We start from the raw sequence: 22,667 nt of genomic DNA, 5'->3' as shown, positions 1-22,667 counted from the left end.
CTGCACAGAAGACAGGAAGCGGGGTTGCAGGGTGCTGCACAACAGCTTTTTTGGGGGCTTTTCCTGTGTAAAGCAGCCCCAGGCGCCTCCACTCCCCGGCCAGCGCAGACAACCGGGGCCCCTGGGGCAGGGCGTGGGGCGTTTGGGGGTCCTCTCCGGGGGGGGGCACCCTCAGGGCCAGTGGGGTGCCCCCACCCCTGGTACGCGCTGCTCTTTGTCACCTTCTGGGGTGGGGGGCAATCACTTCTTGGGGGTCCGCGCCGAGCGGGGCAGCACGTTCAGGTAGATGGCTGTGTCTGAGGGGCGGCGGGCGTTGGGGGAGCAGGGCCAGGCACCGCCAGCCCTGGCCCCCAAAACACAGCCCACCGGGGGCTGGCACAGCCAGGGGACCTCCTGAGGACACCCAGGGGGTCCCTTGGGTGCCCCCGGTCCCCGGAGGTGCATGGGGTGAGCCCCGATGGAGCAGCCTGGGTTCAGCAGGGGAAGGGGAGCGGGGCAGGTGGGGACAGGGGTGTCCGAGAACGGGGCAAATGCCCTGGGGGAGATGGGTGCGGGGTATTTGGGCACGGGACGAGGGGTGCACAGGGGATTTGGGCACAGGGGCATTTGGGAACGGGTGGGGACGGAGACAGGGATAGGTGGGCAGCGGGTGTTTGGGCACGGGGTCGGATGGAGCAGGCGGGCGTGGGGGTATTTGGGGACAGGGTGGGTGGGCAGGGGCTTACCTGTTCTCCTGTGCCAGTGCCGGTAGCCGAGGGTGGCCAGCCCGAGGAGCAGGAAGGCGCCCCCCAGGGCCCCCGCCAGCCCCCACGCCAGCCCTGCAAGCACACGGCAGCTGGGCCACCACCGCAGCACCGCTGGTGCTGGGCCGGGGGGTGGCCAGCGGGGACGCACTTACCTGCCCCATGTCCTGCGTCAGCTGCTGCCGGCGGGGGGAAAGCAGAATCAGGGCTGTGCCAGCCCCACTGTGCGCTGTCCCTGTCCCCGTCCCCATCCTGTCCCCGTCCCTCCTGCACCGTGGCCGCACCGGACTGGGCAATTCCCCTGCCTGTGACCCAGAGAGCTGCTAACACTGGGGAACAAGCCACCTCCCAGGGACCCCCCAGTAACCCCCAACCACAGCACCGCATCCCAGGGACCCCCAGTAACCCTCCACCACAGCACCACATCCCAGGGACCCCCACTAACCCCCCCCCACCACACCACGTCCCAGATCCCCCAGTAAAGCCCCTGGGGATGCCCCATCCCAGCCACCCCATTAAAAACCACTGGGGCTGCCCAGGAAGGGCACCGAGCAAGGGGCGCCCCGTGCCGCGCGGCGGGGTGGCAGCACCCCCCCCTGTCCCCATGCGTGTGTCCGCCCCCCCCCCCCCCGGGGGTACCTGCGCTGACTGTGAGCACGGTGCCGTTGCCGGTGGCGGTGGCGTAGCGGGGGATCTCGAGGGTGACCCGGCAGACGTAGCACCCCGCGTCGCCCGGCCGTGCCCGCAGGATGCTGAGGGTGGCGGAGGGGGGCTGCCAGGCGAGGCGCAGGCGGGGGCTGCAGGGGGCCGGGGTGGCGGCGGGGCCCATGCGGGCGCTGCAGAGCACCCCGTGCCCCGCGGCCTTCAGCCACTCGACGCGGAGCAGCTGCAGAGGCTCCGCCGCCACCACCCAGCACCCCAGGGCCACCCCTTCGCCCGCCGTCACCTGCACCTCCGACGGGTCCTGGATCACCCACAGGGCGCCCACTGCGGGGAACGGCGCTCGGGTCACGGCGCGGTGGCCCCGGGGACGGGGAGCAGGGGGGTCTGGCTGCTCCCGGGGTGTCCCCCCCCGCCCCGGTGCCACCATGGCCGGATGGGGACGCTGAGGCACGGTGGGGCACGGGGCCCCAGCGTCCTGCTTGTGGCCGGTGACCACACGCCACTCTGTATGTGCCTGTCCTCTTGCCGCTGTCCCCTTCCTGTCCCCACCAGCTCTAGCTGACCATGTTCTGCCCCCCCTTTCCATCTGTCCCCCCACCTTGTCCCCTAGCCAAAGCCGTGTCACCCACCCCTGTCCCCCCTCCCCAGCGCGTCCCCACGTCTGTGCCCCAAACCCACCCGGCTCCCCCTCAGGAAAGATGTTCCTAGTGGCACCCCCTGTCCCCCTCTGCCCCCTTCTGTCCCCCCCGTCCCCCTTCTGTTCCCCCCTGTCCCCAGGTGTCACCCAGGGGCCAGGCCGAGCCCCACAGCCCCTCAGTGCCCCCCACCCCAAGCCACCAAGCCATAGGGACCCAGACGCCGTCCCCTCTGTCCCTGTCCCCCCCCCCCCCGTGTCCCCACCACTCACCACCGAGGAGGGGGACGAGGACCCCAAGCCCCCACATCCCCGTGCTGGTGCCGGGCCGCCCCTGGGGCTCTGAGGGGCTCTGAGGGGCTGCCCCTGTCCCCACGGGGTCCCTGTCACCGCCGCGCGGCTGTCCCCGAGGTGTCCCGGCCTGCCATCGCCCCGCCGTGACGCCACGGCTTCCTGTCACCGCGACGGGGACGGGGATGGGGACGCCGACAGGAACCAGGCCCGGGGGCAGCACCTGGCACCTGGGGACCGGGGTGACCCCCCCCCGGACCCACGTTTGGGGACGTGCCACCCGGGACCCCTGTTTTAAACCCCCCCCCTCGGTGGGGGGGGCACATCGTGACCCAGAGCAGGTGGCTGTGGGGGCCATGTGGGGTCACTGGGAGAAGTGGGAGGGCAGGGGGGGGTCCCGTACTGGGAGAACGCCCCCACCCCAACACGTGCTGCTCTCCTGTGGTGTGCCCCCCCCCCCCCCCCAAAGCCTGGGGGACGCCCCCTGTCCCCCCTCACCCCTGGCACCCACGTCCTGAGTTCCTGAGCCCCCTCCTGGGGGTCCCCCTGCCCTGGGGGTGCCCAGACCCTGGGGTGGGGGGGGGTCTCATGGCCACCCCAACGCCCCCCCCTTGCCCCAAGGCAGTCGGGGTGCTGGCTTGGGATGGCTTTGGGGGGGCTGCCCTCCCCCAGGGGACCAGGGGGGTCCCCATTTTCCTGGGGGGGGGGGTCTCAGCGCTGGTTCTAGGAAGACCCTTGGGACACCCAGGGGATGTCAGCGGGCCCTGCTGGGGGGGCTCAGGGCCCCCCCTTGCCCTGGGGGAGCCGTGGGGGGGGGGGGTCTCAGCATTTTGGGGGGGGTCTCAGCACCCCTCCCAGCACAGAGGGGACCCCCGGGGGTCTCCCAGCCCGGGACCCTGCCGGACCCCCCCCGCCTGGGGGCTTGGAGGCGCCAAGGGGGGGTCGAGGAGGCTGCGGGGGGGGTTCGTTACCGCGGTGCCCCCCCCCCCCCCAAAACCCGGGGACCGCCCCCCCAGGACTACATTTCCCGGCACGCCCCGCGGCCCCCCCAGGACTACATTTCCCGGCACGCCCCGCGGCCCCCCCCCCAGGACTACGGCTCCCGTCGTGCCCCGCGGGCGGGGCCGGGCCGGGGGCGCCGCTCCCCCTTTGTTGGCGGCGGCGGGGCCGAGCGGCGGGGCCGGCCCGGGATGGGCGACCAGGTGCGGGGGGGCACCGGGACCGGGACCGGGGGGGGGAGAGAGGGGAGAGAGGGATGGGGGAAGAGGAGAAGAAGGGATGGGGGGAGGAGGGGCGGTGGGACGGAGGACGAGCGGATGGAGGGATGGGGAAGGAAGGAGGGAGGAAGAGGAGAAGGGGGGATGGAGGAAGGAGAGGTGGAGGAACAGGGAGGGGTGGTGGGATGGAGGAAGAGCGGTGGAGGGATGGAGGGAGGAAGGGTGGAGGAAGAGGGGATAGAAGGAGGAGGGAGGGGATAGGGGGAGGGGGGAAGGAGGGCTGGGGAAGGAGGGATGGAGGAAGAGGAGAAGGAGGGATGGAGGAAGGAGAGATGGAGGGAGGAGGGCTGGAGGAAGAGGGGCAGGAGGAAGGAGGGCAGGAGGGAATAAAGGTCTGGAGGAAGGAGGGACCGGCGTGGAGGAACAGAAACCGGAGAGAGGAGGCAGGGAGGAAGGAGCGGGACGAAGGGGTTAAGGGCAGGGAGCGGAGAGATGGAGGACGGAGGGAGAGGGAGGGAAGGAGGGAGGGAGGGAGGACGCAGCCAGCCGGGGCTGCCGGGGGCTGCCCCCTCCCGGGCAGCGCTGGGCTGTGCCTGGGGGGGTCCTGGTGCCCCCCCCGAGCCCCTCCAGCTGGGTGCTCACACACGGTGCTCACACACACCCCATGCTCACGCACACGGTGCTCACACGCGCGCCGTGCTCGCTCTCGCCAAGTCATCGCGCAGCTCCGCCATGCCCACAAGGCCACCCGCAGGGCCACCCGCACGGGGGGGGGACACCAACGAGGGGGGGGGCCGGGCACTGACGGCGCTGGCGCCTGGGCAGGAGGCGCTGCGGAAGATCATCACCACGCTGGCCGTGAAGAATGAGGAGATCCAGAACTTCATCTACTCCCTCAAGCAGATGCTGCAGAATGTGGAGGTACCGACAGCGCTCCCCCTGCCCCCGCGCTCCCCGGGGACCCTGCGCCCGCCTCGGCGGGGGTCCTGCCTGGGGTGGGGTGGGGGTGCTCCCGGTCACCTCCGTCACCCGCTGACACCCGGCGCTGCCCCCAGGACAACTCGGCGCGGGTGCAGGAGGACCTGGAGGGGGAGTTCCAGTCGCTGTACGCGCTGCTGGACGAGCTGAAGGACGGCATGCTGACCAAGATCAAGCAGGACCGCGCCAGCCGCACCTACGAGCTGCAGGTGAGCCCCCGTCCCCACCCCCCCACCCCGCACCCGCCGAGCGGGGCCGCCGTCACCCCGCTGCCACTCTGTCCCCCTTCAGGCACAGCTGGCGGCTTGCGCCAAGGCGCTGGAGAGCTCGGAGGAGCTGCTGGAGACGGCCAACCAGACCCTGGAGACAGCCAACAACCACGACTTCACCCAGGTGAGCCCCACAGCACCCGCGGGCGCCGGGCTCTGTCTCCACCCGGCTGCCCCGGGGACAGGGGCCGTCCCGTCCCCCCCCCCTGCCTGCCAGCTGCCGCCTCCCCGTGCCTGCGCTTGGGGGCACGCTCCTCTCTTTCTGCGCTGGGCACTTTGATAACGCTGGGCTGGCTTTGCCCGCTGCGGGGTTAGGTTAGGGCCGGGCACCCGGCGGCGACCGGGGCGCTGGGTCCCCTGCATCCCCGGCGTCCCCTGGGTCCCCCGCCTGCCCAGAGCCGTGGGTGCTGCTTGGTGCCTCCTTTCTGCTGAGCCAGAGGGGCGTAGGAGCGCCGTGGCAGGACGTGGGGACGCCGTGCCGTGGGGTGCTGTGCGGGGCCGCGGGGACGCCGTGCGGTGGTGCCAGCAGGGACTCGCGCACGCCGCGCCTCGCCGGCTCCTGGCGCTGCTGTTTCATCCTGCTCTTCTTTTTTCCTCCTCTTTTCCTCTGCGCTCTCAAGGCTGCCAAACAGATCAAGGATAGGTACGGAACCCCCCGCGGCCCCGCACCGACCCCACTAACCCATAACATTGGTGTCACCCCCCCCCCCCGCCTCGCCCCAGGGGGTGGTCCCGGGGCCACCCCCCACCCGCCCCTCTCCCCGCAGACGCGCAGGGTAGGGGAGGCCGCTCGGGGCTGGGGTTTTGTCCCGTTCCCGGCCCTGCTGACACCCGTGTCCCCATGTCCCCGTGCAGCGTGACGATGGCCCCCGCCTTCCGCCTCTCGCTCAAGGCCAAGGTGAGCGACAACATGAGCCATCTGATGGTGGATTTTGCCCAGGAGCGCCGCCTGCTCCAGGCCCTCGCCTTCCTGCCAGGTATCGCCCGCCGGTGGCGGGTGCAGGGCCACGAGGGAGGTGCTGGGGCTGCGGGGACACAGGGCATGGCGGCCAGCCAGCCAGCTTGGGTTTTTTTTTTTCCTCCCAGCGCACGGCCGGGACGAAGCGAGGGCAGTGCCAGGGTGTACGGGGCACCGAGGGCTGTGCCAGGCTGGCAGGAGGACAGAGCGAGCGCAGGGATGGTGGAGCAGGGTTTATTTAGGGGGCTTCGGGGTGCCAGGGGGTGGGGGGAGAGGTTGGGGAGCCCGGGGTGTCCCAGCCAGCGAGGCGAGAAAGAGCTAGGGAGGGAGGGCTTGGGGAGGGAGCTCTGGATGCCGCACCTCTGGGTGCTGTTTGGGGGCTTGGGGTGCATCACTTGGGGTCTCTGGGGGGCTCCGAGGGTGCTGTGCCCCAGGGCCGTGTGCGTGCACACCTGGGGTCCTCGGGGTGCTGTTCCCATAGGATCTCTGTAGGTGCTGTGCCTGGGAACCCCCAGACGCAGCGCTTACAGGTCTCGGGGTGCTTTCCCAGGGACCCGGTGGGTGCCAGCCCCCCCATACGTGCCCTGCTGGGGGGCTCTGGGGTGCCCTGGCCGGGTGCCCCGCGGGCGCGGTGCCGGTGGCGCCGGGGACAGCCCGGCTGGCAGCGGGGCTGCACTGGGGGGAACTGGCACGGCTGCTCCCGTGGGCAGTGCCCAGCACCCCCGAAATCGACCTGGCGGAGTCGCTGGTGGCCGACAACTGCGTGACGCTGGCCTGGAGGATGCCCGACGAGGACAGCAAGATCGACCACTACGTGCTGGAGTACCGCAGGACCAACTTCGAGGGGCCGCCCCGCGCCAAGGAGGACCAGCCCTGGATGGTGGTCGAGGGCATCAAGGGCACCGAGTACACCCTGTCCGGTGAGGGCACGGGGCCAAATCCAGCCCCAAAGGTGTCTTAGGGTGGGCGCTGGGGGTGGCAGGCGCCTGGGGCTGTCCCGGAGGTTTGGGTGGCGGTGCCGAGGACGGGGTCACGGCGTCGCCCGCCGCCGTGCCCCGTTTGTAAGCCCGCCGTGCCCGCAGGGCTGAAGTTTGACATGAAGTACATGAATTTCCGCGTGCGGGCGTGTAACAAGGCCGTGGCGGGCGAGTTCTCGGAGCCGGTCACTTTGGAGACGAGAGGTGGGTGCCGGGCGGCGGCAACGAGCGCGGGGGTGCCCTCGCTCCTCCGTGCCCCCCCCAGCGCTGCCTCTGCCCCGTTGTGCCGGGCTCTGCGGCCCCCTGGGGCCAGGCGGGAGGGCTCCTGGGGGGGCACGCTGACGGTGGCCGTCCCCAGCATTCATGTTCCGGCTGGACGCCAGCACGTGCCACCAGAACCTGCGGGTGGAGGAGCTCAGCGTGGAGTGGGACGCCACGGGCGGCAAGGTGCAGGACGTCAAGGCGCGCGAGAAGGACGGCAAGGGCAGGACGGCCTCGCCCGCCAACTCGCCCGCCAGGTAACGCCAGCCCCCGCGTCACCCCCCCGCAGCCTCCCCCCCGAGCAACACCAACCCTCTCCTTGCCGCCACCCGTCTGTCCTAGGGTCGTGCAGTCCCCCAAGAGGATGTCCTCGGGGCGCGGGGGCAGAGACCGCTTCACCGCCGAGTCCTACACGGTGCTGGGTGAGCTGGTGGCTGGTGCTGGGCGCGAGAGGGTGGGCCCGTGGGGGCGACGGAGGTGGGCATGGGGCACCCCGGGGTGCAGGAGGGGACACCCCATGTACGTGGCAGCCCCTACCCGTGGGCAGAGCCGTGCCAGCGCCCCGTGCCCGCAGGTGACACGCTGATCGACGGGGACGACCACTACTGGGAGGTGCGGTACGACCGCGACAGCAAGGCCTTCGGCGTGGGGGTGGCGTACCGCAGCCTCGGCAAGTTTGACCAGCTGGGAAAAACCTCGGCCTCGTGGTGCCTCCACCTCAACAACTGGCTGCAGGTCAGCTTCAGCGCCAAGCACGCCAACAAGGCCAAGGTGCTGGACGTGCCCGTGCCCGACTGCATCGGCGTCTACTGCAACTTCCACGAAGGTGGGCGCGGGACCCACGGGGACCTGATGGGAAGGGGAGATGGGGGTGTCTGGAGGGCTGGGTCCAGTTCTGGGCTCCCCGGCACAAAAAAGCCAGGGAGCTCCTGGGAAGAGGCCAGCGGAGGGCCACAAAGATGATACGGGGCCTGGAGCATCTCCCCTGGGAGGAGAGGCCGAGAGACCTGGGTCTGGTCAGCCTTGGGAAGAGAAGGCCAAGAGGGGATCTGATCGATGTCTGTAAATACCTGAGCTGTGGGAGACAGAGGGACACGGCCGACCTCTTTTCAGTGCTCTGTGGGGACAGGACAAGGGGCAGCGGCCACAAAATGGAGCCCAGGCAGCTCCGCACCAACACGCGAAAGAACTTCTTCCCGGTGAGGGTGACGGAGCGCTGGGACAGGCTGCCCAGGGAGGCTGTGGGGTCTCCGTCTCTGGAGATATTCAAGGCCCGTCCGGACGCCTCCCTGGGCAGCCTGCTCTAGGGAACTGCTTTGGCAGGGGGGGTGGACCCGGTGCGCTCTGCAGGGCCCTGCCGACCCCTACAGCTCTGTGCTGGGCGCTGCGCACCCCACGCCGTGCCACCCCCAGGCCCCATCCTGCACACAGGCCATGGGGCAGACCCTGCAGGTCCTGTCCCCACACCTACCTCACCCCCGTGTTCCCGCAGGGTTCCTGTCCTTCTACAACGCCAGGACCAAACAGCTGCTCCACACCTTCAAGGCCAGGTTCACGCAGCCGGTGCTGCCCGCCTTCATGGTAAGGGGCTGGGGGGGCACGGGGAGGGGGGGGGGGGCGCCGGGCAGCCCCCCGAGGTCCTGGTCGTGCCCACCCGTGCCCCCCCCCCCGTGCCCGCAGGTCTGGTGCGGCAGCTTCCACGTCACCTCGGGGCTGCAGGTGCCCAGCGCCGTGAAATGCCTCCAGAAACGCAACAGCACGGCCAGCAGCTCCACCGCCAGCCTGCCCTAACGCCGTGCCCCCCCCTCGGCGCCCCCCCAGGCAGAGCACCGAATGTACCCTGACCCCCCCCCCCATACCCCAAGCCCCCCCCCCCACGTGCTCCAGGCGCTGCTGGGGCCGTGCCAGCCCCCCGGACCCCCCCCCCAGGGGACGCCAGGCTGGGTGGGGGGCAGTGGCACCCGCGGCTGCCAGGACCCCCCCCGCCGCTGCGTGCCCCCCCCCCCCCGAAACACGGCACCTGGGCTGGGCTCGTCACCCCCCCCCCCGCCCCCCCCCCCCAGACAGCTGCTTCTGGCCTTAATAAATCAGGATCGAGGTGTAAACAGCCCCGCTGCCCTGCCTGGGGCTGGGGGGCGCGGGGGGGGGCCCTGCTGCCACCCCCCCCCCCCCAGGGGAAAGGGGGGTTTGGGGGGGCACCAGGGAATGAGGAGGGGGCAGCCGGGGGGGGGGGGATGGATGATTTTATTTGTGATGCTGCTGGGGCTGTGCCCCCCCCGCCATGATACAAGTGCCAGCCTCTGCCCCCCCCCCCCCCCCACGGGCACACCCCCTGCCCAGAGGGGGGGGCCAGGGCCAGGCAGGACTTGGGGGGGGGGGGGGCGGTGCCAGACCCCCCCCCCCCCCCCCCACTGCCACCCATCAGCCGTCCGTGCGAGCTCGTCGCACCCTCAGCTTCTGCAGGAGCTCCTCCGTGATGTCTGCAAAACGGGGGGGGGGGGGCAGTGAGGTGGGGGGGCAGCGAGGTGGGGGAACCTGCCCCCCCCCCCCTTCCCAACCCCCCCCAAGCTGCTGCTGGCCCCTGGACCCCAAAGCACGGCTCTGCTCCAGCCCCTACCCCACAGGGACAGGACCCAGAGTTTGGGTGCCCCCCCCAACCCCCCCCCCAGCCCCCCCCAGTCCCCTGTGGGACCTGCCCCCCCCCCCCCCAATAACCTTGGGACGGCAGCCGGGCACGGGGGCGGACACGGGGGCGGGTACGGGGGCAGGGGACAGGACGGCGCCCTGATCGCGGGGGGGTGCCGGCACCTGCAAAAAAAGGATGGGGGGGGGGGGTTGGCAGGGGGGTGCCCCCACCCCGGTGGGGGGCTCTGCCCCCCCCCCCCCCGCCTCAGTTTCCCCCCGCCTGCCCGGACTCACCCTGCTCGGGGGGCTGCAGCACGGGGCGATGCGAGGCTGGGGGCTCGGGGCCGGGTGCCTGGGTCCTGGGGGGTGGGGTCGGGGGGGGGCACTGGGGGTCAGGGGCGCTGGGTGGGGGCTCGGACACCCCCCGCAGCATCTCGCCGTTCTCCCCGTCCGTTTCCACAAACTCTGGAGCGGGATGGGGCCGTCGCAAACCCCCTGTGTGGCCCTCGTGCCCCTCCCCAACCCACCCAGCCCTCCAGTGCCCACCTGCAGCACCCCAAAAACCTTGCCCCCCCCCCCCAAGTCCTGCAATACCCCCATTACTGACCCCACAAACACCATCCTGCCCCCCCCCCCAATCACCCCAACTCCCCAGCAATCCCCTGGCTGCCCCGAAGACCCCCTCAAACCCCCTCCGCCGCCAACCTCCCACACCCCCATGGCCCATAACCGCCCCCAGCGCCCCCCCCCCAATCCTAACATCCCCCCCCCCATGCACCCCACCCCCCCCGAATGCCCACCCAGCTTCTGGTTGTACTCCGAGTGCAGGGGCCGCAGGCTGCCCTTGCTCTTCTCCACGAAGTACTGCACCACCTCGGCCAGCGAGGAGCAGTAGTGCTGGGGGGGGGGGGGGGGGGGCACGTGGGGATCGCCACGGGTGCCCCCGCAGCCCCCCCCTTTCCCTGCCCGTAGCCCCACATCTCCCAGACCCTGGGGGGGGTCCCAGCCCTGGGGGGTCCAGTACATGGGGGACCGTGCCCTGAGGAGGTGCCAGGCCCTGGGGGGGGGGGGGGTCTCAGCCCCTTGGGGGACCTGGTCCCTTGAGTCCCAGCCCCTTGGGGGTCCCAATCCCTTAGGTCCCACCCCCGTGGGGGTCCCAGCACCCAAGTGTTCTAGCTCCTGGGGGTCCCAAATCCCTTGGGTCCCAGCCCCTTGGGGGTCCCATCTCTTGGCTCCCAGCCCCTTGGGGGGTCCCAATCCCTTGGGTGTACCAATCCCTTGGGTCCCAGCCCTTTGGGGTGATCCCAGCACCCAAGTGTCCTAGCTCCTGGGGGGTCCCAAATCCCTTGGGTCCCAGCCCCTTGGGGGTCCCAGTCCTTGGGTCTCAGCCCCTCGGGGGTCCCAATCCCTTGCGGGTCCCAGCACCAAAGCATCCTAGCTGCTGGGGGTCCCAACTTGTGTCCCAGCCCCTTGGGGGGGGTCCCAATCCCTTGGGTCTCAGCCCCTTGGGGGTTCAATCTCGTGGGTGTCAGCCCCTTGGGGGGTCCCAATCCCTTGGGGGGGTCCCAATCCCTTAGGGGGGTCCGAGCCCCTTTAAAGTGTCCTAGCTGCTGGGGATCCCAATCTCTTGAACCCCAGCCTGGGGTTGTGTGGGGGGGTCCCATCCCTTGCGGGTCCTGTCCCCGGGCACAGGTGTGGGGGGGGGTCCCTCGCCCCTGGGGCCGGCCCAGCTCTGCCCCATGTCACTCACCGGCACGTCCACGCTGATGTAGTAACCCTGGCCCAGGTCGATCACCTTGTAGTGCCTGATCAGAACCGTGCTGCCCGGGGGGGGGGTGGCATCAGTGGGCATCAGGAGACCCCCCCCCGGCCCAAGGAGCTGCCCTCCGGTGCCATCCAGCCCCGACCCCGGGCCCCGCTCACTTGTTCAGCATCTGGCGCGTGGTGACGGAGACGCCGTGGCCGTGCCCGCCGGGGCGCAGCACCAGGTTCCCGCTGCCCGCGCTGCGCTCCAGCAGCTGCTCGGCCTCCCCCCGCGACACGTTTGTAGAAGCAGCTGGGAAACCTGGGGGCAACCGGGACGTGTCACCCCGGGCCGTGTCCTGTCACCCTGAGCCATGCTGGGCCACCCCAAGCCATCGTGTCACCCCGAGATGTGTCATGTCACCCCAAGCCAGGCCAGGCCCTCCAAGCCGTGTCATGTCACCCTGAGCTGTGCTGGACCACCCTGAGCCATGTCGTGTCACCCCGAGCCATGTCGTGTCACCCCGAGCCAGGCCAGGCCACTCCAAGCCGTGCCATGTCACCCCGAGCCGTGTTGGGCCATCCCGAGCCACATCACGTCACCCTGAGCCGTGCTGTGTCACCCCAAGCGAGGCCAGGCCCTCCAAGCTGCGTCACGTCACCCCCTGAGCCACCCCGAGCCGTGTCGCGTCACCCCAAGCAACGTCACGTCACCCCGATCCACGTCGCGTCACCCCCAGCTCTGCTCTGTCCCCCGAAGCCAGGCCCGGCCACTGTCCCCAGTGCAGCCCAGTGAGCACGGAGACGCCCCCCGGCCCCCGGCCCCGTAACTCACGACGGGACCAGCAGCTCCCTGGGGGCGGCGCGGCGCTCCTGCTCCTCGCGCAGGGCCTCCAGCAGCTGGAACCTGTGGCCGGGCAGCAGCACCAGGTCCGAGGGCACCTTCATCTGCAGGGGGCACGCAGCGCACCGGGCACGGCAGGGCCACCACCGTGGGGACCCGGGGCCACCACCGTCACCGGGAACCCGGGGCCACCACCACGGGGAACCTGCACCCACCTCAGCCATGGTCAGGATGAATCCCCGCCACATCTCCTGCGCCTCCGCGCTCTCCGTCTGCGAGGGACCGGGGGGGCGGTGGGGGGGTTGAGGGCAGCCTGCCCCCCTCTGCGTCCCCTAACCCCATCCCTTAGCCCCCCCCCCCCAAGCCTCTACACCCCGCTGCGACCCCAAACCCTGTCCCTGTCCCCCCCCCCAGCATCTGCAAATTCCCTTCCATGCCCTCCCCTGCCCCCCAAACCCCACCAAGGACCCTGGGTCCCCCCAGCCCCAACCCCCCCAGCATCTCCAGTGCCCCCCCCCCCCAACTTGTGCCCCCCCCGAGCCCCGTGGGGTGCTCCTCACCTTCAGCGTCACATTCTGGTCCCGCATCTGGAGGACGAGCGCCCCCCCGCTCGGCCCGCACCGCCACCAGCTCGCTCAGGTCCAGCACCTCCAGGGGCTGGGGGCAGCCGAGCCGTGGGCCCCCCCCACCACGGACATGGGGGGGCCAGGCCTCAGCCTGCCCCAAAACAGGCTCCCCCCCTCCTCACCCCCCACGGGGAGGGGCCTAGCGGGGGGGGGGGACCCCACCCCACACCCCCCCAAAAAGGTCCCAATCTGGGGGACACAGAATGGGGGGGTCCCAGCCCAGTGGTGCCACCTTGGGGGTCCCAATCCTGGGGGGTCCCAATCCTGGGGGGTCCCGGCTCCGTGTCCACCTCGGGGAGCTCAGGGGTCCCAAAGGAGAGGTCCCAGTCCTGGGGGGGGTCCCACCAGGTCCCAGTCCTGGGTGGGGGTCCCCACCCTTTGCGAGGGGGGAGCACAGAGGTCCCACCCTAGGGCACCCACCTGCTCCCACCCAAAGGTCCTACTGCGGGTCCCAGCCCGGGGGTGCCCCCCCCCCAAAACACCCCCCTGGGCTCCCAACCCCTTTTCTCCCAGCCCGGGGGTGCCCCGTCGGGGGTCCCAAGCTGCTGTGCCCCCCCCGCCCCCCCAGCTCCCAGCCTGGCTGTGCCCACCCAGGGGTCCCAGTTGGGGTCCCACTGGGGGGGGGGGGTGGGATCCCCATGGCCCCCCCCCCGGGGGTCCTGCCCGTACCTGGCGGTCCCTGGGCACTGCGTAGAAGGCGATCAGCGGCCCCCGCAGCCCGGCCCAGACCCGCCGGTAACCCTGGGGGACGGAGGGGACCCCTCAGCACCGGGGGGGGCCCGGTACCGGGGGGGGGGGGGGGAGTGTCCCGGTGCCGGGGGGGGGCTCTGAGGAGGTGCCAGCCCCACCGTGTCCCGCGGCCCCCGCTTCTGCACGAAGCCCTCGTAGCAGTGCCGGGCCCCGGCCGGCTGAGGGGGGGGCACCGGCACCGCCATCCCCGGGAGCCGCCGGTGCCACCGGGCCGGGGCAGGGCCGGGCCTTATTCAGGGACCGGGCTCGGGGCCCGCCCCCGCTTCCCGGACACGGGGCGAAGGGCACGGGGGGGGGGGGCGTGTGCCCGGGTGTCCGTGGGTACGTGACTGCGGGGCCGGGACCGGGACCGGGCCGTGGACGCCGGGTTTCCCGGTGCCACCCCTCCCGTGCAGCCGGTGCTCCCCCGGTGCCCCCCCCCACCTCAGCCAGGGCTCCCCCGGTGTGTCCCCCCCCCCCTGCAGCCGGTGTTCCCCCGGTTTCCCCGATCCCCCCCCCCCCGCAGCAGGTGCTCCCCCTGTGCCCCCCCCCGCCCCTCAGCCGGTGCTCCCCCCCCCCCCCGCAGCCGGGGCTCTCCCGGTGCCCTCCACTCCCCCGGTGCCCCCCCCCTCTCCCGGTGCCCCCCCCCCCCCCTCGCAGCCGGTGCTCCCCCGGTGCCCCCCCCCCGCCGTTCCCGCACCGGGGGCGGGGCCGCCCCATCACGTGGCGCCGGGGGGAGGACGGAGCGCGGAGCATGGCAGGTACCGGGCCGCGACCCCCCCCTCCCCCCCCCCCCCCGAATCTCCCCCCTCCCACCCACCGGCCCCGGGGAGCGCGGGGGGCGCGCACCTGGCGGGCACCGGGCACGCGCACGCCTGCACCTGCGCGCGCGGCGCAGCCCCCCCCCGGCCCCCCCCCCCCCCCCGCCGTGCGCGTCCACGCGGTGCGACCCCCCCCAACCCCTCCCGTCCGCCGTGGGCGCTGGGGGGGCGCCGAGACGGGTCCCCACGGACCCCGCGGTCCCCGTGTCCCCACGCCCCGTGTCCCCACAGCCCCCAAGTCCTTGCAACCCCCATGTCCCCACGGCCCCCATGGACCCCATGTCCCTGTAGCCCCCATGTCCCCACGGACCCCATGTCCCCACGGCCCCCATGTCCCCACGGCCCCCGTGTCCCCACGCCCCGTGTCCCCTACAGACCCCGAGTCCTTGCAGCCCCCATGTCCTCATGGTCCTCATGTCCCTATGGACCCCACGTCCCCGCAGCCCCCATGTCCCCACTGTCCCCATGTCCCCGCAGCCCCCATGTCCCCACTGTCCCCATGTCCCTGTAGCCCCCATGTCCCCACGGCCCCTATGGACCCCATGCCCCTGTAGCCCCCATGTCCCCACAGTCCCCACGCCCCCCACGTCCCCACGGACCCCATGTCCGCACGGTCCCCATGTTCCCACACCCCATGTCCCTGCAGCCTCCATGTCCCCGCTGCCCCCATGTCCCTGCCGTCACCCCCCCCGCATCCTCCTCTCCCTCGTCCCCTCGCCCCCATCCCCAAGTCCCCATGTCCCCCCATGTCCCCTCTCCCCGTGTCCCTGCCTGGTGGCGCCCCCATTTCTGTGGCCCCCGGGTCTGCCTGTGAGGCTGTGACAAGGCCCCGTGCGTGTCACCGTCCCCCCGCTCCCTGTTTTCCCATCCACGGACACCAAGGGGGGGGACCCAAGGGTGCTGCCCCCCCCCCCCCCCATGGGTTCCTGGAGGGGACCCCACGCGGTTGTCCCGCAGCGCTGGCGGCCGCCTCCCCTGGCGCAGATGAGTGCCTGGAGGAGGACGAGGACGAGCTGGAGCCGGGGCTGGACGAGGCCGAGGCCGAGCCGGAGCCCGAGAGTGGGGCGAAGGCGGCGGGGGGCTCCCGGGGGGCCGTGCTCACACGCCGCGGCATCACCCTGCGCGTGCTGCTCCGCGACGGGCTCCTGGAGCCGGCCCGCGGCGTCCTCTCCATCTACTACCTGGTGAGCCCAGCCGGGACGGGGACAGGGATGGGGACGGGGATGGGGACGGGGCCCCGCCGCTCACCCCTTGCTCCCCAGGGCAAGAAGTTCGTGGGGGACCTGGGTGCGGACGGCACCATCACGTGGCAGGAGACGGGCCAGGTCTTCAACTCGCCCAGCGCCTGGGCCACCCACTGCAAGCGCCTGGTGAACCCCGCCAAGAAGTCGGGCTGCGGCTGGGCCTCCGTGCGCTACAAGGGCCAGAAGCTGGACCAGTACAAAGCCGCCTGGCTGCGCAAGCACCAGCCCAACACGCCCGCCGCCGAGGAGGTGGGTCGGGGTGATCCTAAATCCCAGCCCCCGGGTGCCCCGGCGGCGTCCCCGCGGGGCGCTGGGCGACGCTTTGCTCCCCGAACCCCGCAGAGCTTGGCCAGCGAGGGCGAGGAGGACGAGCTGCCCGAGGAGGAGGAGGAGGAGGCGGCGAGGGAAGGCCGGGCACCCGCGCCGGAGCCGGCTGCCGCCAAGAGACCGGAGGAGAGGAGCAAGAAGCAGCAGTGCCGGAGCCTGGCGGAGCAGGCGGGGACGGGTGAGGAAGGGCAGGGTCCCCAAGGGGGGGCCAAGCCCCCCGGCCGCGGTGACGGGGCGCTCTGTGTTGCAGACCATGGCCCCCCGGGGAAAAGGCCGGAGAACAAACCCCGGGTGCCCGTCCGCTACTGCACCCTGGGCACCCGTGACACGGCCAGGTAGGGCGCGACGGGGCCGGGGCCTGAGCCCCGCGGGTGGCCCCAGCTGTGTCCCCACACGGCCACCGGCCCCGTGGGAGCCGCTGGGGCGGCGGGGAGGGCTGGGGGCCACGGGGTGCCCGTGGCACCAGGGGCTGCGGCTCTTCCAGGAACCCCCAGACCCTGGTGGAAGTGACGCCCTTCGCCGCCATCAACAAGTTCCAGCCCTTCAACGTGGCCATTTCCAGCAACGTCCTCCTGCTCCTGGTGCGTCCCCTCCCTGCGGGGTCCCGCGGGTGGGGAGGGACGGGGGGACACGAGCGCGATCCGTGCCGGCTTGGGACGCCTCTCGTGCTGCTGACTTTGGCTTTCCCTTTAGGATTTCCACAGCCACCTGACGCGGAGCGAAGTGGTGGGGTACCTGGGGGGCCGGTGGGACACCAACACGCAGCGTAGGCGCCGGGGCGGGCGGGCGGGCGGCCCCCAGCCCAGGGCAGAGCCACCCACCCTGCGCCTCCCCGCAGTGCTGACGGTGCTGCGAGCCTTCCCCTGCCGGAGCCGCTTGGGCGACGCCGAGGCTGCGGGCACCGTGGAGGAGGAGGTAAAAGGGTCCCCCCCCCTCCCCTGTGGGTACCCCGGAGGGTGCCGGGGGGTCTCGGGCAGCCAACGGTGTCGGCGTTTCCCCACCCCCACCCCCCAGATCTGCCAGAGCCTGTTCCTGCGGGGGCTGTCGCTGGTGGGCTGGTACCACAGCCACCCCTTCGGCCCCGCGCTGCCCTCCCTGCACGACATCGACGCGCAGATGGACTACCAGCTCAAGCTGCAGGGCAGCGGCAACGGCTTCCAGCCCTGCCTGGCCCTCATCTGCGGTAAGCACGTGGCCCCCCCGCCGTGAGCCGTGGCCCCCCCTCCCCTATATCAGCCCCGTCTCTCCTCCCAGGGCCGTACTATCACGGCAACCCCGGCGTGGAGTCCAAAATCGCGCCCTTCTGGGTGATGCCGCCCCCGGAGGTGAGCAGCCCCAGGCCCCGCGGGGCACGGCGGCAGCGGTGCAGCTCGGGGGGGGACACGGGGGTGGGGGGTCCCGGTGCTGTGCTGGGTGGGGTGACGCCGCTCTCCCGTCCTCCAGCAACGTCCCAATGACTACGGCATCCCCATGGAGGTGGAGGTGGCCTACATCCAGGACGGCTTCCTCACCAACGACGTCCTGCAGGAGATGGTGAGCGCGGGGCAGGGGTCGGATCCTCACCACCTCCCCCCAAAACTCCCACCTGCGCCCACCAGGACGGCTTTCCAACCCCCTTGGAGCTGGGCTGGGCCCCCGCCACCCGTCCCCGTCCTGCTGTCAGCCCCCTGACGGTGACAATCCCCACTCTCCATCCCCGCTGTGGGATGCTGGTCCGACAGGGCAGGGGGCTGAGGGTCCCCTGCAGCCCCTCTCTCCCCTGCCCCAGACGCTGCTGGTGGAGTTTTACAAGGGCGCCCCCGACCTGGTGAAGTTCCAGGAGCTGTGGAGTCAGGACCAGACCTACCTGGACAAACTGAAGGTGAGAACACGGGGCCCTGCCCTGAGCTGGGCGGGAAAGGAATTAATTGCTGTGGTCTCCACCCACCCTGCTCCTCCCTGGTGTTTATTTTGATTTTTCGCCCTGGTGCCGGGCAAAGTACGGGAAACGGAGGGGCTTGGGCGAATGCAGTAAAACTGGGCGTTATTCCTCCCCAGGGCTCCCTGGCCTCCCGCACCCCCAAAGACCAGAGCTTCGCCCACGTCCTGGAGCAGATCTACAGCCTCCTGAAGCTCAGCGGTTGAGGAGCCGGGAGCCCCGTCCGGCTCAGACCTTCCCTGCAGCCAGAGCCGCCCTCGGCAAAGGGCTCCAGGCGCAGGGCAGCGCCGCGGGGCCGCCGCGTCGCCCGCTGCCTCCAGGCACCCAGCAGAGGGGTGCTGAGCCCCTGCCGTGCCCCGGAGCAGCCCCCTGGGGAGTGGGGCGGCCGGGCCCGGCGGTGGCGGGGAGGGTGCCGGTGGTGGTGGGAGTCTCGCCTGCACGTTGTTTGTGGAAGTGGTAGTTGATTAAAGAGCAGTTCCTGAGACGGGGCAGGCGTGCGGCTCCGCCGGGCTGAGGGCATCCTGCCGAGCGTCAAGGGGTGGTGCTGGTGGCTTTCCAGGCTCCGGGTGCCATCAGGGTGCTCAATTCCAGGGGCCGAGGCACGGAGATGCAGTCCCAGGGCTGCTCCCCCAGCCCCCCGTGGCCCCCAGAGCACAGCGGTCCCATCGCGGCCGCCGCTGGGCCGTGGGGAGGGAGCCAGCCCCGTGCGCACAGAGAGGACGCGGCCGTTAGAAAGAAGAAAACATTTAATACTTTTATTCAGAGATACAAGTTGAGATTTGTGGGTCTTTTTTTTTTTTTTTTTTTTCTCCACTAAAAACCAGGAGAAACCATTACAAAAAAAAAAAAAAAAAGGTCTTAGCGAGTTTTCCCAGCTGACAGGCTCATCGCAATCCACCTGAGCGGGAGCCAGCGCTCCCGGGCTGCGACCCTGGGCCCCAGCAGGGTGGGGACAGAAGTGAGGGTCCTGGGGACACGAGGGCCCTGGGGACACGAGGGCCCTGGGGACACCGGTCCCGTGGGCTCCCTGCCCTGCTGGGACCAGGCGGGGAGCCCCCCGTGCCCCCGCGTCCTGCACCAGGCGCTGGTGCCAGACAAGGGGCAGCTCCTGCCCGGGGTTCAGCCTGCTCGGAGCGCGGCGCGGCGGGGGAGCAGACGTACATCGACATGCGCGGTTAAAAACATTTAAAAAGGTTCCGTGTAAATGTAACAGGAGCCGGGAGCGGCGGGGACAGGGACACAGCGCTGGCAGGGAGCGACGGCTCGGCTGCCAGCCGGGAAGGGAGGGGATGCTGCTCGAGGAGAGAGGGGCCCAAGCCCTGCCAAGCCCTGCAGCAGAGGTGCCAGGTCCCCACGAAGGGGAGGAAACCATTTTTCTATCAATGCTGGAAAAGCAAGGAAGCGAGGGGGGAGGGCTGCAGGTGCAGGAGGCGGCGCTGCCCCCTCTCCCCTGGGGTGCTGAGGGTGGCCAGGGGCCCCATCCTGACACCAGGACAGGAACAGGGGATGGAGGCTCGGGCCCAAGGGGCGCAGAGACCCCCGGGGGCTGTTCTCTGAACCTGTCGGCAGGCAGCAGAAGCCAGAGGTGACAGAGCCCGGACCACAGCTGGTGAGGGGCAGGGGGCAGCAGGAAGGCACGTGGGGATCAGCTTTACTCGAGCCGAGCAGCCCCGGGCAGCAAGCGAGGAGCCTGCAGCTCAGCCTCTCGGGGTGCTGATGGCTGCTTGGGGCGTGGGGAGAACAAACAGAGCCGCGGGGCGAGAGGCTCTCGCACGGGACCACGCCGGGAGCTGCTCTGCCCTGCCATGGGCAGCCCCCTGCCCCCTGATTTACCCCCTCAGCTCTGCGAGCGGAGCCTGCGGTAGGAAAGGCCCAAAGCTCGGAAGCGACCCAGCCTCAAACCCTTCTGGGGCGGAAGGGGGCAGCCACCACCTTCGGGATCAGGCTCTGCTGGGGAGAGGGCAGAGGGCTAACGCCCGGGCACGGCTCAGCGCCGGGCAGGGCTCAGCACCGCCACGGCCGGTTTAGTGTTGGACCTGTGCTGTAGTGTTGCTCTGCCCTGCGCTGCCTCCGCTGAGCCGCGGATCCGCTCCTGCAGCGGTGCAGAGGGCGCGGGGCTGCAGCGGTGTCAGGGCTGCGAGGGCGGCCGCGTGTCCGCGGGGAGAGGGGTAGTGTTCGGCAGCAGCTGCCTGCGCCGGGGCGGGAGGGGGGCAAAGCTCTTGCCCCTCCACGAGGCTCAGGCCTGCTTTGCCCCCAACACCGCTTGCCCGGCCCCGGGTCGTGTCTCCCTGCGCTGGTGCTCAGCGTGAAGGACGCGCGCCCCAGCTCTCCGGCACGGCTGCCCTGGTTTGTACGGACACTTGACCAAAGCAAAGACAAAAACTGGACAAGGAGAGGCCTGCGACCCAGCTTAAATGTACAGACCGCGAGGAACCTGGCGGGGCTCATAAAGTACCTAAGTTCAAGCACCAGAAGGACCAAAAAAAAAACCAAAAACAAAAAAAAACAACAAAACACCAACCAAATTCTCCGGGGTGGGGGCCATCCGACCCTTCTGGCTTGTTCCCTGGTGGCAAACTCGCCGCGAGACGAGGAAGAGCTAACGACGAAGAGCTAACGGCCGCGTCTTCTCCCCCGCCCCGCCAGAGAGGGGCTGGTGTCGGGACAGACGTGGAATGCAGGCTCGGCCCCGCGCCGCGGAGAGGGCGCGAGCGGAGCGGGGCCGGGGTGGGGGAAGAGATGCCGTCTCACTGAGGTAGCGGAACCAGCACTTCCACGTAGTTGAGCGGGAAGAAGCCCGACTGGCCGTTGATCATGCCCTCGTACCAGTTCTCGTCGATCTGGTTGGTGAGGGTGATGATGTCGCCCTCCTTGAAGCCCAGCTCGCCGTCGTTCTCGGGTTCGAAGTCGTAGAGCGCCTTGCAGCACGGCTGGTCCAGGTGAGCTGTGGGGAGAGCGCATGGGCAAGGGTCAGCGGCGGCCGGCCCCGTGCTCGGCCCCCCGGCACCGCTGGAGCCAGGACCGGCACAGCCCTGGTTTCCTAAAGCGAGTGCCGGGGCTCTGCCCTGCCCAGGGGGAAGCTGTCCCCTAGCTCTGCCCCCAGGATGGTAACGCTCGGTTCAGACTCCTTGATGGGTTTTAGCTCCGAGTTCCCCCACTCCAAGGGGAGAAAAGTGGAGCCCAACCTAAATCACAGCACCGCCCTGCCACCGCGGTGCTGGCAGGAGCCCCGTCCTTCCTCCAGGGGTCAGAGAAGCTGCTTGTAGGGTGTCATCAGCCGACGAGGGGCTTAGACATCAGCACGGGGTGAAGGAGGACGGGCTCGGGGGTCCCAGCCAGCTCTTGGCTTTCTGAGGGTCTCCCCAAGGCCGGGGGCAGTGGGAGGGAGAGGCCCCCCCAGGAATCTGCCACAGGGCTTTGAACTCCCACCGTCGGCAGCACAGGGGCACTGGTGAGGGCCCAGACACGTCCGTGGCCGGGGGAGGGCACAGAACCAAAGTCTTTCACACATCTCAGCTCCGTGATTCCAGCAGCAGGCCTGACTGCACCTGGGATTGGGATTAGGGGCGTTTCGTAGCAGGGAAAGCTGCTGCCTGCTCTGTTTATGCACCAAAGTGAAGTTTGGGGGTGGGCAGGCACTGAACTTTGCATTTGTAGGGATCCTACGGGGAACAGGCTGAGCTAATGCAGACCACTGTGGTCTTCAGGGCCCCAATTCCCTTCCCTGTTGCTCCAGAGCCAGGCACGGCTCCGTGCTAGAGCCCTTCCAGACAGGGCAGGAGGAACAGCACCAAAGGCCAGCTCTGCTCTGCTGAGCGCCCACAGCAAGGAAGGATCCGGCAGCAGAGAACTCAGAAAACACCAAAAGCAGCAGCCAAGCAGGTTCACTTCTGAGGTAACTTCCCAAAATACCAGGCTGGCCCCACAACCACAGCGCTCCCCCTGCACCAGGCTCCTCGAGACGTCCTGCGCCACCACGAGCCCCTCGCTTTCCCCGCTCTGATGCCCCTGAGCCCCAGATCCAGCCTGGTCTCCATACCCCAGCGAAAGCCCCTGAGCCCCTTAGGGGGAACGGTGACCTGCGGAGCCTGCTTGGGGCCTTGCCTCACCCCACAGCCCGTCTGAGGTCCTGCCTGGGACCTCACGCGCCACAAAAGCCACACCGTGTACCCAAGCCCTGCCCGCTCAGCCTCCAGCTGCGGGGAAGGGGGCAGCGGGTACAAGGAGCAGGAGAGGCACAGATCGAGGCTGGGTCACTTGTGACAGGAACAAGACGTGTGATACCTCCTGGAAGAGCTGCTGATCTTTGGGATCTCAGGCAGGGCATGCCTGCATGGTGATCGCTGCTACAACTCCTCCGGGCGAGCAAAGGCCCAAGCTTTGGGGTGGCAAATATCAAGACAGTGCGGCTGGGTTAATGTGGGCCTCGGTAGAGGCGAGGTTTAACTCAGCACAGAGGTAGGAGCGACTCCAAGCAGCAGCGCCAAGGAAGGAGGAGTGAGGAGGGATGGGGAGAGATGGTCACACATCATGCAGTGCAGTGCGGAGGGAGGAAACTCACGGATACTCCTGACGGAGGCCCGGGACGGCTTGTCGGATCGGAAAGAGGAGGAAGCTGCTTCCAAACAAAAAGAGACATGCTTAAAACAACGTGAACTGGAGAAAGGGAAAGGCAGGGCCCAAAGGGAGGTTCTGTTAGGAGAAACGGGGCATCCTGCATGCTGTTAGAACCCGCTTGCCTCACCAGGACCGGGGAGGGACAAATGCAGCGTGATGGAAGATGGGGAGGGAAGCGGAAG

The 22,667-nt window shown here is 70.2% G+C and overlaps 5 protein-coding genes across 22 annotated transcripts in view; 2 read left to right on the top strand and 3 right to left on the bottom strand.

Annotated features, from left to right (window-relative positions):
- Positions 1-24: 24 nt before the first annotated feature.
- LOC308182143 (uncharacterized protein) lies at positions 25-4,325 on the bottom strand. 9 transcript variants are annotated; one of them, XM_080566269.1, is made up of 6 exons: positions 4,236-4,293; positions 2,314-2,493; positions 1,383-1,730; positions 899-1,048; positions 726-818; positions 25-296 (listed from the first exon to the last, which is right to left on the bottom strand). In XM_080566269.1, the coding sequence occupies exons 2-6, from the start codon at positions 2,348-2,350 to the stop codon at positions 241-243; spliced, it is 684 nt and encodes a 227-aa protein (XP_080422395.1). In that variant the 5' UTR covers positions 2,351-2,493; positions 4,236-4,293; the 3' UTR covers positions 25-240. The 9 variants fall into 9 exon arrangements, with proteins under 9 accessions (XP_080422395.1, XP_080422398.1, XP_080422399.1 ...); XM_080566272.1 differs by lacking the exon at positions 2,314-2,493 and having other exon boundaries at positions 1,383-1,515; positions 1,690-1,730; positions 4,236-4,281; XM_080566273.1 differs by lacking the exon at positions 2,314-2,493 and having other exon boundaries at positions 1,383-1,515; positions 1,690-1,730; positions 4,253-4,278.
- FSD1 (fibronectin type III and SPRY domain containing 1) lies at positions 3,489-9,098 on the top strand. The gene is made up of 13 exons (XM_080566302.1): positions 3,489-3,533; positions 4,374-4,469; positions 4,604-4,735; positions 4,818-4,919; positions 5,416-5,438; positions 5,651-5,772; positions 6,464-6,673; positions 6,836-6,934; positions 7,089-7,248; positions 7,334-7,413; positions 7,566-7,817; positions 8,484-8,572; positions 8,672-9,098. Exons 1-13 carry the CDS (start codon positions 3,522-3,524, stop codon positions 8,780-8,782), a joined length of 1,488 nt encoding a protein of 495 aa, XP_080422428.1. The 5' UTR covers positions 3,489-3,521; the 3' UTR covers positions 8,783-9,098.
- Positions 9,099-9,213: 115 nt separating this feature from the next.
- Positions 9,214-11,735, bottom strand: STAP2 (signal transducing adaptor family member 2; the record flags this gene model as incomplete). Its single annotated transcript, XM_080565692.1, has 8 exons — positions 9,214-9,471; positions 9,707-9,799; positions 9,911-9,988; positions 10,028-10,081; positions 10,417-10,513; positions 11,367-11,436; positions 11,540-11,681; positions 11,726-11,735. The coding sequence occupies 8 exons, from the start codon at positions 11,733-11,735 to the stop codon at positions 9,413-9,415; spliced, it is 603 nt and encodes a 200-aa protein (XP_080421818.1). The 3' UTR covers positions 9,214-9,412.
- A 2,516-nt stretch (positions 11,736-14,251) lies between these two features.
- Positions 14,252-18,352, top strand: MPND (MPN domain containing). Of its 8 annotated transcripts, none has more exons than XM_080566174.1 (13): positions 14,252-14,319; positions 15,337-15,563; positions 15,642-15,872; positions 15,966-16,128; positions 16,201-16,285; positions 16,435-16,531; positions 16,644-16,716; positions 16,789-16,865; positions 16,965-17,133; positions 17,205-17,275; positions 17,394-17,483; positions 17,719-17,811; positions 17,988-18,352. In XM_080566174.1, the coding sequence occupies exons 1-13, from the start codon at positions 14,313-14,315 to the stop codon at positions 18,072-18,074; spliced, it is 1,470 nt and encodes a 489-aa protein (XP_080422300.1). In that variant the 5' UTR covers positions 14,252-14,312; the 3' UTR covers positions 18,075-18,352. The 8 variants fall into 8 exon arrangements, 6 of the variants coding, with proteins under 6 accessions (XP_080422300.1, XP_080422299.1, XP_080422298.1 ...); XM_080566173.1 differs by having other exon boundaries at positions 17,698-17,811; XM_080566172.1 differs by having other exon boundaries at positions 16,644-16,865.
- Positions 18,353-18,599: 247 nt separating this feature from the next.
- The window catches only part of SH3GL1 (SH3 domain containing GRB2 like 1, endophilin A2), a 30,708-nt gene continuing 26,640 nt past the window's right edge, over positions 18,600-22,667 (bottom strand). For 2 of the 3 annotated variants that reach the window (XM_080566177.1, XM_080566178.1), the window contains exons 9-10: positions 22,430-22,483; positions 18,600-20,812 (exon numbers count right to left, since the gene is read on the bottom strand). In XM_080566177.1, the coding sequence (XP_080422303.1) occupies positions 20,616-20,812; positions 22,430-22,483 (251 nt within the window). In that variant the 3' untranslated portion in view covers positions 18,600-20,615. The remainder of the gene's footprint in view (positions 20,813-22,429; positions 22,484-22,667) is intronic. The other variant, XM_080566179.1, reaches the window with a different exon arrangement.

This window comes from Anser brachyrhynchus, assembly GCF_964034855.1.
Source record: "Anser brachyrhynchus genome assembly, chromosome: 23".
NCBI lineage: Eukaryota > Metazoa > Chordata > Aves > Anseriformes > Anatidae > Anser > Anser brachyrhynchus.
This window is presented reverse-complemented; position numbering and strand designations above follow the sequence as displayed.

What these genes read in the sequence shown, in the direction of transcription:
- FSD1 (XM_080566302.1), top strand. An exon ending in GCCGCACCTACGAGCTGCAG is followed by an intron (nt 4,736 to 4,817) that starts GTGAGCCCCCGT and finishes GTCCCCCTTCAG; the next exon opens with GCACAGCTGGCGGCTTGCGC. An exon ending in GCCAAACAGATCAAGGATAG is followed by an intron (nt 5,439 to 5,650) that starts GTACGGAACCCC and finishes GTCCCCGTGCAG; the next exon opens with CGTGACGATGGCCCCCGCCT.
- LOC308182143 (XM_080566265.1), bottom strand. Translation starts at nt 2,689, where the DNA reads ATGGCCCCCACAGCCACCTGCTCTGGGTCACGATGTGCCCCCCCCACC. An exon ending in TGACGCAGGACATGGGGCAG is followed by an intron (nt 819 to 898) that starts GTAAGTGCGTCC and finishes GTGTGCTTGCAG; the next exon opens with GGCTGGCGTGGGGGCTGGCG. An exon ending in GCACTGGCACAGGAGAACAG is followed by an intron (nt 297 to 725) that starts GTAAGCCCCTGC and finishes GCCGCCCCTCAG; the next exon opens with ACACAGCCATCTACCTGAAC.
- MPND (XM_080566169.1), top strand. An exon ending in GGCACCCGTGACACGGCCAG is followed by an intron (nt 16,286 to 16,434) that starts GTAGGGCGCGAC and finishes CGGCTCTTCCAG; the next exon opens with GAACCCCCAGACCCTGGTGG. An exon ending in CCTACCTGGACAAACTGAAG is followed by an intron (nt 17,812 to 17,987) that starts GTGAGAACACGG and finishes ATTCCTCCCCAG; the next exon opens with GGCTCCCTGGCCTCCCGCAC.